At 41.5% G+C, this 15,450-nt stretch overlaps 1 protein-coding gene across 1 annotated transcript in view; it reads right to left on the reverse strand.

Annotated features, from left to right (window-relative positions):
• The window catches only part of GRM7 (glutamate metabotropic receptor 7), an 814,585-nt gene that overhangs the window by 378,150 nt on the left and 420,985 nt on the right, over positions 1-15,450 (reverse strand). The window contains 1 exon segment of the mRNA XM_032649804.1: positions 1,955-2,096. Within this exon segment, the coding sequence (XP_032505695.1) occupies positions 1,955-2,096 (142 nt within the window).

A 15,450-nucleotide genomic window follows, 5' to 3' on the forward strand; every position in this document is an offset into this window, starting at 1 on the left:
ATGATGAAGTGGGGAAGCAAAGCATTCCAGGCAGCTGGAAGAGAATGTACAAAGACCCAGGGAGGAGGAAACACAAATGGCCCCTTGCCTGCAGTACACAAAGCACGAGGGAGCATGGGATGAAATAAAGCTAGAAAAGCACAAGTCCAGATCATCATAGAAAGAGCTCAAAAGGATTTTCATTTTACTGATGGGAAAACTGAGGCCTCAAAGGGTTAGGGAAGTAGGGTGTGGGGAGAGGCTTGCCCAAGGTGAGACAGTGGTCATTTAAGTAGCAAAAAAAAAAATATCCATCCTCGGGTATCCTGACTTGAGGTTTAATACTCTTCTCATTTACTCGTCCTGCCACCCATGTCAGAGCTCAAAACCGTGATGGGGTTAAGGTTATGAAAGGAAGTCAAAAGGGGCATCACCTCCATTTTAATGATGTGTACAAACTAGTGGAGAATACAGACTCCAGTTAAGCGATGGGTGGATTCAGAAGCAGATGGAGGATACGCATGGAGGGGGCCACACAGGACCGGCAGGCTGGCAAGTGATGGAGATGCAATACTCCACGTGGGGGTAACAATGGCCTGGAACCTTCAACTTTACCCTTAATAAAAGATATTCACCTTCAAATTAAGTGACATATTATTTTGAACTGTGAGACAAACTAAGATTTAAAAAATCCACACAGCTTTCCCATCAGCAGAGGTGTAAACTGGCAACATCTCTTTGGAAAACAATACTCACATTTAAGAAGGAACACATATTTGTCCGGAAACTTATTTTCCAGGAATTTCTGTTTTAAATACTTATAAATATATAAAGTAATACACTTGTACATTATTATATATTTGCAGTATGTTAATATTATATATCACACATTGTAAAGTATGTGTATATTAATATTTCATATTTGCACACACAGATTTGTGGGAGAGAAAGTTTATCGCAACACAATTTATAATTGCAAAAGTCTGTAATCAAACTTAAATGTCAATCAGGAAGGGAGCAGTTAGACAAATGACAGGAAATATATAAAATGCAATTCTGCATGGCTATTGAAAAGACTGAATAGATCTATAGATACGGACATCCAGAGACTTCCACGAAAAAAGAGGGAGTGAAGGCGAGCAGGGGGGAGATCAATAGTGTTCTACCATTTGTGTAAAAATATACACACTGTCCCTAGAAAAAATATACAAGACACTCGTTATTAGCTATAGCGTCTGGAAAGGAGAAGTTGTTAGCTACGGGACAGGATGAATGCAGCTTTTTTTTTTTAATCTAGAGTCTTTAACATTTTTTGATATTTTAAATCAGGTGTAATTACTGTTTGTTCTAAAAATGATAAGGATTGTGGACCAACCGAGGTGGCAGCGGTCAGAAATGGAAACAGGGCCTATTTGTGTTCTAGAAACATTTCGAAGGTTAGCCCTCCATGGCTTGGCCAAGGAATGAGCTAAAAAGGAAAGTCAAAATTAACAATCAGATTGTTGACACCAAGGAGGATCAAGGTAAAGAAAAATACAACAAGTGGACTGGAGAATGTAGAGATATGACAAGCTTGGTTTTGAACACATGAAGTCCAAAGCAGGAGTAATACGGCCAGAAATGTAAGGCATTTTTCTTTTACATTAAGAAGAACTACTCGTTAGATAAGAGTCTGTTACACGTAGATTTATTATTTAATAAAAGAACCTTTGGAAAGTCCAGGGGTCTTCTCTTTTACAAGTAACTGAATACATTTTTTTAGGTAATGTGGGGAAATATATGACAGAAACATGCCGCTGCTTCCACGGTTCGCTCTAATTACTTCTGTGGGGTAGAAAGCGCGAACAGACTTTGCCACCATGTAATTATCGATTTGATTCTGTGCTATCTTTTCCCCTTTGTCTGCCAGGATCCTGATCTTTCTGTCTCCTAAATTGCAACACGCATATTAACGAATTTCACCAGTCAGCCTTACTTGATATCCTCATCGTTGGCAAAAATCACGACAGCCCTGGAGTTGGGTGTGTCCAGGAGCTGTTTGATAATTTTATCGAAGTCAATGGTCCTGTCTTTGCGTTCTTGGGGGATTCTCACGGACTGGGCAATGCAGAGCCCACCTGTGTAAGAAAAGAAAGCAGAGTGTCAATAAAGTTCTCGCAGAGATACCAAACAAACCAGGGAAAGTACACGGGGAGGAGGAACTTGCAAATTCTGAGCGCATAGCACTTCCTTGGTGATCTGCTGAATGAGAAAGGCTTAGCACATTATGCTGAGTTCATACTTGGTGCACCTTCCATGGTAAGGCACAGCCTCATTTTCTTAGTAATGCACTTGTATGCACAGGAGTACCAGTGATACTGATTCTGGAGAGGTAAGTTTAGGTAGACAAACTGGATGGGAGGGCTTTAAAATGAATGTAAGACACTACAAGAAAACCACAGTCAACTACAATATAAAAGTACTTGAACAGGTAAAACTCATGTCAATTTCTATTGCTTTTCTGGTGTTTGCATTCTCAAAATTTTTTCCCCTTTATACCCGTTCCAACTTTTCAAGCTCACAGCCAATGGAGTAAATCTAAAAATAAAACAACAAGAACAAGATCAAGTATTATAAATCAGAGTAATAAATTTTTATTGACCACATACTATGTGCCCAACCTACAAATGTGTGTTCTATGTATGTTATCTGATCTTAAAAATCCTTATAAGGTAGTTAGCATTGCCCATTTCATGTTAATAGAAAAGGGGATTAAACAGAAAAATAAATGTGTTTACTCCAGACTTCTCAGGACCATTATGGTATTAACTGGCTTATGAATATCAAGACAGGGGAACATGCAGCAGTTTAGCAAGCAACTGATACCCTCTCCACTACTCAACACCTGCTTAGTAGCAGCTCCTGGATCTAGTGGGTTCTGTTTGTTTGTTTGTTTTATGAAACACAACTTAAGAAAGGCTTGCATAGACAAAAGAGGTAGAGAGGATTATTTGTAGGAAAGGCCCCAAAGGTCATCCAATGGGCAGAAGACCTAGGGGCAGAGACAAGAGGAAAACCTTGTTCTTTTTGTAATGTGGAGATACCCATAATTAACAAGCTTATACCCAGAGCATTGACAACTGGGCGGAAGCTACTAGGCTTCCACAAGCATAGAAAAGTATAAACTCTAATCCAAAAGTGAACCTCCATTACATCTTTTTTTGTTTGTTTGTTTGGGTAGTTTTTGTGGTACGCGGGCCTCTCACTGTTGTGGCCTCTCCCGCTGCGGAGCACAGGCTCCAGGCACGCAGGCTCAGCGGCCATGGCTCACGGGCCCAGCCGCTCCGCGGCATGCGGGATCCTCCCGGACCGGGGCACGAACCCGCGTCCCCTGCATCGGCAGGCGGACTCTCAACCACTGCGCCACCAGGGAAGCCCGCTCCATTACATCTTAATCCCAATCAGTGTCAGCTCTCTCTAAGTGGCTCTCAACCTTCAATGTGCTTGAAATCACCGGTGGTCCTTCTGTAAAGTATAGAAGTCCAGCGACACTATCAACCAACTTGACCTAATTGACATTTCCAGAGCGATCCCCCAGACAACAGAAGAGTAGACATTCTTTTCAAGTGGGAAATGGAACATTCATTAAGCTAGACCATCTTCTGGGTCATAAAAGAGAAAAAAACCCTTAAATTCAAAAGAACATTATGCTCTCAGACAATAACAGAATCAAACTGAAAATCAATAACAGAAAGAAAAGAGGAAAATCTCCGAACACTTGGAAATTAAACAACATACATCTAAATTAACTTGGAAATTAAACAACACACATCTACCCACATGTCAGAGAGGAAGTGTCAAGGGAAATTTAAAAGTATTTCTAACGAAATGAAAATGAAACGGCAACATCTCAAAATATATACATTACAGCTAAACTGATGTTTATACGGAAATAGATATCATTAAATGCTTATGTTCGGAAAGAAGAAACATCCAAAATCAGCAACCTAAACTACTTTAAGAAATAAGAGAGGGGCTTCCCTGGTGGCGCAGTGGTTGAGAGTCCGCCTGCCGATGCAGAGGACGCGGGTTCGTGCCCCGGTCCTGGAGGATCCCACATGCCGCGGAGCGGCTGGGCCCGTGAGCCATGGCCGCTGAGCCTGCGCGTCCGGAGCCTGTGCTCCGCAAAGGGAGAGGCCACAGCAGTGAGAGGCCCGCGTACCACACACACACAAAAAAAAGAAACGAGAAAGAAGAGCTAAACAACTCCTCCCCCCAAAAAGCAGAAAAAGCCACAATGGTAAATAAATAAAAACTAAATACCTATTAAAATAGCTTTTTTTTTTTTTTTTTTTTTTTTTTTGCGGTATGAGGGCCTCTCACTGTTGTGGCCTCTCCCGTTGTGGAGCACAGGCTCCAGACACGCAGGCTCAGCAGCCATGGCTCACAGGCCCAGCCGCTCCGCAGCATGTGGGATCTTCCCGGACCGGGGCACGAACCTGTGTCCCCTGCATCGGCAGGCGGACTCTCAACCACTGCGCCACCAGGGAAGCCCTAAAATAGCTTTAAAAAAATACTAACAATACCAACTACTAGAGAAGGTGCAGAGCAACAGGATGCTCATTCATTGCTGGTGGAAATGCCCAATGGTACAACCAGTTTGGAAAACAGTTCGGCATTTCCAAAATGTTAAATATAGAGTTAACCTATCAAGCAGTAGTTCCAATCCTAGCTGTTTATCCAAGTGAATTGAAAAGTTATGTTCACACAAGTGTGCTCGTAAATGTTTACAGAAACTTCATTCGTAAACACTAAAACTGGAAACAACTAAGACGTGTGTCAACAGGTGAATGGATAAACTAACCGTGGTCTACCCTGGCAATAGGATACCACTCAGCAACAAAAGGGAACTACTGATTCTTGGAAGAACGTGAATGAATCTTAAATGCATTTTGCTAAGTGAAAAAGTTAAACCCAAAATACTACATGTTATATAATTCATTCATATGACATTCTAGGAAAAAGCAAAACCATAGGGGTGGAAAGTAGATCAGTGGATGCCAGTGGTTATAGGAGAGAGAGGAGGGGTTGACTACAAAGGGACTGCACGAGGGCACTTGGGGGCAGTGGAAATGTTCTGTATGGTGCTGTGATGTAGATACATGACTCCAGGCACTTGCCCAAACCCTAAGAACAACGCGTCACAACAACTGGACTCTACTGTATGCAAGGTCAACCAAGAAGTGAGGGGATCCTAAAATGGAATGCAGGCTGTGACAAACGAACTGCATTATAAATGTATCAGAGAATTTCACTGAAGGGGATGAACAGGAAAGGAGCTGTCCTAAGTAACTTTTAAAAATAGTGTCCGACTGGAAACTCTAAGGATAAAGACAAGAAGAACAGCACATTAAATGGTACTCTCATTTGTAAATTTTCCACAGGGATGCAAGTCAGCAATGCTGGAACTGCTACCCATACTGGAGTCAAACAAAACAAGAAAGAAACTGTATGTAATGGGAACCAGGCTTCTCAGAGTTAGGTAAAGAATTTAAACGCAAACCAGAGAATGTGGTTAGAATGGAACATGCGGCGTGAGGCGGAGTCAGGCGTAGTGTAAACTCACGGCTTAGAGGGAGACGCCTGCATGCGTGGGTTATCTTATACATACATACATGCATATGTGGGCTAGCATACATACATACATAGGTACCCTAACACTATCCATTGAGAGAGTCTAGAAGGAGTGACACTCCATAGCAAAATCTAGTGACCAGACCGGTTTTGAAATACCATCTTTCAACAAAAAGAACCAGGTCTCTTTGGAGAAATGGGTGATTCTGAAGTTGGGGCAAAGCACATGCAAGACAAGTCTGGATCAACTTGTCATGTCAGGAAGCAAGAAGTCCACAAAAGAAAAAAAAAATGGAAGGGGGGATGTCAGAAGGACGTAGGAGCCAACCTAAAAGAACTCCCAATGAACAAAGCTAGAAAAATATTAGCAACAAAATAAATAATGACGGTACTGAATGACTATCCAAAGAATACACACAATACATACTCAGGAATCCGTACTATTAACAAATAAATGACCAAAATAATCAACAAATAGGGAAGATGGAATGAATCCCCCTCACAGAACAATCCCAACTAATAAATTTTGAAGGAATGAGTGACATGGAATGTTACCATGAGAACATTAGAGGAAGAACTGCTGTAGGCAAGGTCCACTGAGGAATGCTAAAATTCATGTGAGAAATTATAAGGAGACACTGAACATTTATATGGCTTAAAAGAATCTCACCCCAAATATTTACTAATTATTCTGGTGGTTTAAACATATGCCTACAACTTCTTTGATATTCCTCCTTTGAAGAGGTAGAGATTGTTTTGCCCTTAAGCGTTGTCTGGACTTAGTGCCTAGCTAAAGAATATGGAAAAGGAAAAAGGATAACTGAACAGTGGATAAACTCAGCAGACTCTAACTGGACCACTAAGTTAACATCACTAGTGCTAAGTCACGTTGATTTAATGTGCCCCCTGACATGATGTGGTGATAGGGCTGACCCCCGTTTGTATTTTACTCTGCCCCAAACCCATAACCTTAATCTTCATCTGCTCATGAGAAAGTGTCAGAAAAAAATTCAAATTGAGGGACATACTACAAAATACCTGACTTGTACTTTTCAAAATTGTCAAGATCATGAAATAAAAGACTGAGAAACTGAAAACTGGATTGGATCCTTGGACAGCAAAAAGACATTCATGTAAAAACTGGTGAAATGTGAATACAGTCTGTAGTTAAGAGTATTTTTCATTGTTAATTTCTCAATTTTGATAAATGTACACTAGTTATTTAAAGTAGTAACATTTGGGGAAAATCGAAGATGGGTATATAGGAATTCTATCTTTGTAACTCTTCTGTAAATCTAAAATTATTTCAAGATAAAATTTAAACACACACACACACACACACACACACACACACACACACACACATCTACCTATCTATCTAATCTACCTATACCTACCTACCTTTCTGGGTCTTATCTGTAACGAATTCTTATTTAGCAAGTAGTGGAGCAGGCCCAGGAATCTGAATTTTTAACAAGAGCTTTAGCTCAGTGGTTCTCATGCATTCATTCACCTGGAGGAGTTGTTTCAAAACACGTATTTCTGGTCCGCACCTCCAGAAATTCTCATTCAGTAGGTTTGGGTGAGGCCTCTGAATCTGCATTTCTAACAAATTTCTGGGTGATGCTGATATTGTAGGTCAGGGGACCATATTTTGAGAGCACTGCTCTAGGTGATACTGCTGCAGGTGGCCAGGAGATCAGAGTTCGAGAAATATTCACTTGGGTATCTCCAAATTGGTTGTAGCCAATTTAGGCAAAAGTAGAACTTAGGCATGGATATTCTAGCTAAACATTTTTAGGGCACTCTTAGGATGGTGAGATAGGGAGAAAAAGGAAGGGATGCATCATTATGCTTTGTTATAAGGTTTCCAGTGATGCAGAGAGAGAGCAACAGGAGAAATATCCCTTGGTAATGGCGCCTACAGTCTCAAGGCCATAATCGCTCCAAGGCTGGAAAACATCAGGGAGGATAAAGGGATGAAACCATCTGCAAACTGTTCTAGGGCTGCTGTGGGGGAAGAAATGGCCACTTTCCCACCTTCTCGGCAGGAGAAGGGGAATAATTCTGGATGGAAACCCAGCTTCTCATCAGGATTCAATTACAACTGAGTGGTTAAGCAAATGAGAGCAAACTCCATTTGGCGACACAATTAGTGGAGGGGCGGCCTGCACTTGTGGGTTTCGGGCTCAGCCAGCGTGCGCTAGGGGAACCGATGTGTGGAGTTTTGTGATTGCAGAATCGAGATGCTCACCATGTCTCAGAGAGAACTGCCCGCAGGTGAGCAAAACCAAACAACTCGACAGAAGAAAGAAACTAGCTGTCAACAGGGTAATGAGAACGGTCACGTTCATAAAGCTAAAATGTAAAAAGGAAGGAAGATTGTAAAACAAAGGATGAGAGAGAACCATGCTGTTTTGATCTTTTCCTCCCGGAAGACTTGAGAGGCACCTGCTGGAAAGACAGTCATTTCATTTGCCTCAGACCCAAAGGAGAAGGCGGCAGGTAGGTAAGTGTACGTATACTGCACACAGATGACTTTGACCGGGCGTTCAATTCAGACCGAGCATGTCATGCCAGAAATGGGCCATTGTGAGACAATAATCCGGGTCTTGTGTGTCTGCCAGCAAGGAATGAAGTGGTCCACACACCTGCACACACACACCTGGTGTTCAGATGTCAGTTAGCTTATTTCTCAATAATGGTGATAACTCAGCTCACTACACTCAGCTCTGCTAACATGTAACCAATTTTTTCATCTCAAGCTACTGCCCTATCGAATGCGAACTTTCTACGGTTCGTGTTCTAGCTTAGCCCCTCAGAGTGGATTCCGCTCGCACACTGTTACGTACCTGATGCTATTTAGTCACCTCAGCACCTGAGCAACCTACATTTGAGAAAATACTGGTTCAACACCACGAGCTTAAGAACCGAACTTTTGAGGTGCGTTTCTTTTGTGTGTGAAGACTAACTGGAATTCGGCAGTGGCGGCTGGCATTGCAACTGACAAGGAGGCCTTGCATTGCTGTGGGGTACAAACACGTAGGAAAAATTGGACGGTATCATCATACATGTTGCAAACGGACGCATGTCACAGGACAACTCCGTTCATAACACGTCAGCTTTGACTGAAAAAGCCCACTGTCAGCAGCCTGAGGACATACAAGCCACTGAGGTAACGGAAGGAATTTCAGCATGTCAGAAATCAATCTGCTTTTCAATTTGGAGCTGAAAACTGGTCAGTTTTCCGTCTGTCTGTGGTAGCGAGCAATCTATAACTGCAAGAGAAACTTCAGGAATCAGGCCACAGAGTGTTTCCATTAAAAGTACTTTTCTCTCCCAAATGATTATGGATTCTTTTCCACCTAATAAGCAGAAGCAATAGGAAAGCATTTAAAGTTTGCAGCTCAGTTCTGTCAGAGCTTACACATGATACACTCTCTCTGATGATCTGGTCTATGATTTAGATATGCCAATTCGCGTTAGCAAGTATTTATTGAGAGCGACCGATTGGCACCTGCAGGTATCTGTGGGCAAGACAGATGGGGGGGGTGGGGAGAGGGAGACAAAGTGGAAGAGAGTAAGTAGCCACATGGACGTGGGAAAAGGTACCCAGGGTCAGAGGAGAGGTGGGCAAAGATTTTGGTGATTGAGGCACATTTGTTGGAAGCCTAAGAATTACAGGCTCAGGGTTTTTGATTTTTCTTAGTCCCTAACTGGCTGCATAATCTTTCACATACGCATATTCCTTTCCAGATTGAGAGGGAAGAGGACAGAAGGCAGGAAGGCCGGAAGCAAGGGCACATGAACTCTCAAAGGAAACGCTCAGGAGCCAGACTGGAAAGAGCATTTAGGGGAGCTTGCAGAGATGAGCCCGCCTATAGCCACGTGTACTAAAAAGCAGCGGTTAGACCAATGGGGCTGGGGTTGCATCGCACGAGACTTTATGAGACAAAAATCATAAGAAACTATATGCTTGGGTGAAAAACGTTCTCCTCTGTCCCTGCCAGGAAGCACTATGTCTCTCACTGAGAGTAGAACTCATGTGCTGTCTGGACAGGTTACTGAAAGGTTAATCCATCACATCTCTCAGCCAAGGAATGTTAGACTTCACATCTCACTTAAATATGTTCAGCAATTTCAGGGGCATCACTGTGCCTGAGAAGAATTTGCATCTTACTTTGGGAGACATTGAGATTTAAAGCAGTCTTGAACAGAGCCATGCGTATTCTAGCTGGCTTGATCCGAGAACCTAAGAAATGAAAGCACACTTAGTCCCACCCTCTGATTTTAAAGATGCTGACAATGGTCTGGAAAGGGAAGGTGATGGCCAACTCAGCATCAGAGCCGAGGCTCTGAAATTAACACGTTTCTTCTTCTTAAATTTCTGATTTCATCCTCTCTCAGCTGGTGATGTTACACCCTGAGTTACCCTCTTTGCCATTTTACATCCATGCATTCATGCATTAAACAGACAATTCACTTAGCATCTGGCATGTCTCAAGCATTCTTTTAGTTGCTAGGGATAAAGAAATGAACATAAAAGAAAAATAGCCTATTCACTCTCAAGGGGATACACACCAATAAGACAACTTTTCCTCTTAATTCTCTTTCAAAACTGTGATGGCCTCTGAAGACGCTCCGAGTTTTGCTTGCAACCAAAATCCCAGTACGAAACATCAAGTTATTCTCAGCAGCTGGTAACTTGGCAGGTCGTGAGCGGGTTAATCAAGAATATGCCCTGATTCAAGAAGCCTTTGGAAGGCAAGCTGGTCCTTTCCCTGAACAAGAACTAAGAAACTGCCTGACGTTTTACAGTCACTGGTTTTCCCTGTGGCTTGAGCAGCCTCAGCCGTCAGAAGCAACTGCGTCTCCAAGCAGCGACTCTGTAAGGATGGACCACTACGCATCCCCGGACAGTAAAAAGGAGGTCAGCTCACGAATCTCAAACATGACCGCTTTTGCCAAACCGCTGTTTGCATTTAGTCAAGTTCCCACTTGGCTGTGTGGGGGTGAAATGGAGCAAGCTGATTTTAGGATTCATTTTATTTTTTTAGTTTTTTTGTGTGTGATCTTTCTTTAAAAATTTTTTTATTGGAGTATAGTTGACTTACAATGTGGTGTTAGTTTCTGCTATAATCAGTTACACATGTACGTATCACCACTCATTTTTACATTCTTGAAAATTAGGGGATAATTGGATAGCATGTCTGTGTGGGAATCCATCCAGAGAATTCAACTTCAGTGGGAGTTTAGAGCAGGCATATATATATAAATATATATACATATATATGTGTGTGTATATATATACATATATACATATATATATGTAGAGGGAGGAACCATTTTAATATTTCATTACATTTCTAAGGCAGTGGTTCTAAAGATATGCTCTTACCTTTGTGAATTCCCTAGTAATCTGTGTATGCCTTTCTTACAGTACTAATTTAAAAAATAATCTCCACACTACTAGTTTTCCTGAATAAATTAATAAGTGATTTATGCCACTCCTCATTGGTTTCACTAAAGTAATACCTTTCCCCCATAAGGACTCCCTTTATTGGTTCCAAAGACTTTTTAATTCCTCCATTCTTTTTTTTTATTGAAGTATAGTTGATTTACAATGTTGGGTTAAGTTTCAAGTGTACAGCAAAGTGACATATATAGACATATACATATGTATATGTCTATATATGTATATGTGTATATATATATATACATATATATTCTTTTTCAGCTTATTTTCCCTTATAGGTTATTACAAAATATTGAGTATAGTTCCCTGTGCTATACAGTAGGTACTTGTTGGGTACCTATTTTATATATAATAGTGTGTTTATGTTAATCCCAAATTCCTAATTTATCCCTCCCCCTTCTCCTTTGGCAACCTTATTTGAACACCACCAAGTACTAAAGGAGGTGGGGAAAGGTGAGGTACTCATTCATTTTATAGATGAGAGGACAGAAGCTTGGAAGTTACATTGATTTGTCCAACACCAACACATGTCAGGACACAAATTGCAAACAACTGACCCTCAGTCCAGAGCTGTTTCCTCATCAGCTCTGAGGATTCTGATGAGGTTCCCCCCACATCCCACCCTTACTCTTTCCTCCATCACATTTCTTTCAATGAATCAAGAAACCAGCATAAATGGAATGCTTAAAACTCCTATGACCTTCGAGGCCATCAAACTTGTCTAAACAAGCGAACATTTTTGTTAACCCTTTTATAATAGTATCTTTTCAGTTAAGGAATCAGTGCCAGAGATTTTGAACTCACCCTCTTCAAAAAACAAACATCTCTCTCTTTGTACGTCCTGAATAAAAATAATTGAGTCTTCATCCTGTCAGCGGAAAAGGGATAATTGTACTCAGATCTCAAGGCTCGTTCAGCACGGTTGATGGAATGTTTAAACACACAGAATTCAACTTTATAGAAAACATAAAGAAAGCGTCCCTTTCATACGATTAACACTACCAATCTGAATAACAGTTTACAATCCTGGATATCAAAATCAGACTTCTCTCATACGACCCGCGGTCACTGAAACCGTGACCTCTGCATGCTGAAAGAGAAGTTACACTGAATTTTTAGAATTGTGCTATTTTCAGCAGCTCGTTCCCCACCTCCCCTTAGTGTCTCTGCTAAGATAGATCAGTACTGCAGCAAAATATGGTTCTCTTGAGACTTGAAAGAGTACACGTATCAATAAAAGCCATTTTTAAAGAATGTGAGCATTTATCATTGTTAAAGGAACCTTGCTATTTATCAGCCTGTATGTCTCAAATCAAAGAAGTGGAAACAAATGAATTCTGCCTTTAATGGCTTTAGAAATATCTCACCCTCACCATTTTTCACACGCTCAGAGGAATTTCTTCCCCTCCCTCACTGAAGAGTGTAGTATTTAAGGCTTTATGTCACATGACACTTCTCTTGTTTGGATTGAAGTATAATTGATTTACAATGTTGTGTTAATTTCAATTGTATGGCAAAGGGATTCCGATTCTTTTCCCTTATAGGTTATTACAAAATATTGAGTATAGTTCCCTGTGCTATACAGAAGGTCCTTGTTGGTTATCTATTTTATGGGGATTAACATATAACACTTCTTTAAGCACAAGAGATAAAGCAAGATGCTGGATCACAACACAATCTTCATCTATGTGACTAAATCGGGTGGCTTTGTATAAATGCTTCCCACGTCCCAGGAGATGACTGAACGGTTAACAGTGAAGGAGTGAAGAGTTCATTGAGTTTTCCAAGGGTCTTGGACAGAATAAGACATGTTAAGTGGATTCCTCCATGTTCCAATTTACTGGTCTGCCCTTGGAGAAATCTCGCTCACACTTCTTCTGTTTCCTTTAGAGGATTCCCACAAGAACCCAAGCCACACACCAGGCCAGCGAGTTTCGGAAATCAATACTTCCTGAATTCTTAGGTCACTTAAGACTTCGAAGAATTTACTGCTGTAAATCTCTCCAGACACGTCAGTGTATCATTTGCAAATGAGATGTGGGCTTATTGACAAGACTGTTCTGAAATAATCTCATTCACCTCCTTCCATATTATCAACCACGCTGGTTTAGATGGGGTACAAGCCTTCTATCCAGGAATCGGGAAACAGATCCTTCAACCATCTCCCAAGTTTTACTCAAAGCTGCACCAGATAAAGCTGAAGTCCTGTTCTAAGAAGAGGCTGTTCATATTAAACCAGGATGACATTTTTTCTTCAGTGTATTTGCAAATATACGTGCCGTTTGTGACCTATTCATTTTTATTGTGATTTGATAATAGAAATGAAAGATTTTTCATCCTCAAACCCAGAGTATATTCAAAAGAGGAACAGGACTTCCCTGGTGGCGCAGTGGTTAGGAATCCGCCTGCCAATGCAGGGGACACGGGTTTGAGCCCTGTTCCGGGAGGATCCCACATGCCACAGAGTAACTAAGCCTGTGCACCACAACTACTGAGCCTGCACTCTAGAGCCCACAAGCCACAAGTACTGAGCCCGCGTGCCACAACTACTGAAGCCTGCATGCCTAGAGCCTGTGCTCCGCAACAAAGAGAAGCCACCTCAATGAGAAGCCTGTGCAGCGCAACAAAGAGTAGCCCCCGCTCGCCGCAACTAGAGAAAGCCCGCGCGCAGCAACGAAGACCCAACGCAGCCAGAAATAAATACAGAAATTTATATAAAAAAAGGAATAAATAAAATCACACCTTTAATGACCTCAATATAAGCGAGAAGAAAGGAAGAGACATGAATGCAGATATCCTCAAATCCTAGACAGAGACATGAATGATTAAATAAACCATGGGCAGGTTTTAATGCTTTATGTTTTGGTTAACAAAAGGGAGAAAAAAAGAATAAGAGAGGATAGGGCATCATAGTCACCTGTCATTGCATATGCAAAGGGTTACTGAAACTGCATAAATGAAATAAAAATTAATGAGAAGTCGATGTTGCGTGCATAAAAATAAAACCCATGCTTTCGAAGCAACTGAGCCTGCAGTTGGATTGCTTCTGGTAAACAGAGTTGCAGGTTAGTGTCCCAGCAACACCCACAAGGGAAGATAATGAATTTTTCTACCCAGAGTATAATAGGCAGCAATCACACAAGGCTCAAGTTTATCGATTGTCCCAACAATGTCAAATTACATCTTGAAATGTGATTATACAAGATAAGTCTAATCAACCAGATGTTAAATGTTTAACGCAAAATATTAAGAAAATGCACGTAATCTTGTAAAAATGAATATGGGTTTTAATTTAGGTTGAACCAAGCAACCACCTTTGTGATGATGTGAGCTCTGAGCATTAAGGTAGCTCTGGCAAATTTCCCTCCCTAGAGCAGAAGGTACACGGTTTGTGTCATTCAAATACCTTAGTTAGAGACTAGGATCGGATCTGGATTGCTACCTTTTGACAGTGTTGTGAATTAAAAGAATCAAACGAATGCACACAATCATCCACATCTAAAGAGAGTTTCTACTGGGTTGGTCAAAAAGTTCGTTTGGGTTGTCCGTACCATGTCATGGAAACCCCGAACGAACTTTTTGGCCAAAGCCATATATTCATATACGGCGTGAATTCAACCCACGTTACCTGCTAATGACATCACACAGACTTAAGCTACAAACGCTGTATACACACTAAAATCACTGATGGGCTTCAGGAATTACTCTAAGATAAATGGGAAGGAGAAAATTCCGTAAGGAAAGATGGTAAATAGAAGGTGGCAAGGCATTAAAAAAAAAGAAAAAAAAAATCAAGAATCCTGTATTCCTCTCAGACCAAAGTGTGAGCTGTCGTATCAAAAGGGGTTGGAATTGATGTATGCACAATACTATGTTTAAAACAGATAACCAACAAGGACCCACTGTGTAGCACAGGGAATTCTGCTCAATATTCTGTAGTAACCTAAATGGGAAAAGAATGTGAAAAAGGATACACGTATATGTATAACTGAATCGCCTTGCTGTATACCTGAAACTAACACAGCACTGTAAATCAACTATAGTCCAATATAAAATAAAAACTAAAAAGGGGGAGGTTGGGGCTTCCCTGGTGGCGCAGTGGTTGAGAGTCCGCCTGCCGATGCAAGGGACACAGGTTCGTGCCCCGGTCCGGGAAGATCCCACGTGCCGCGGAGCGGTTGGGCCCGTGAGCCATGGCCGCTGAGCCTGCGCGTCCGGGGCCTGTGCTCCGCGATGGGAGAGGCCGCAACAGTGAGAGAGGCCCGCGTACCGCAGGAAAAAAAAAAAAAAAAAGGTGGGGGGTGGTTGACATCACACTGAAATTTTAAAAAGCAGTGGACTATGTGGAAGTTAGAGGCGTCTAAAATTTCGGCAGTCGTAGA

Source organism: Phocoena sinus, chromosome 11 (genome assembly GCF_008692025.1).
Source record: "Phocoena sinus isolate mPhoSin1 chromosome 11, mPhoSin1.pri, whole genome shotgun sequence".
Classification (NCBI taxonomy): domain Eukaryota; kingdom Metazoa; phylum Chordata; class Mammalia; order Artiodactyla; family Phocoenidae; genus Phocoena; species Phocoena sinus.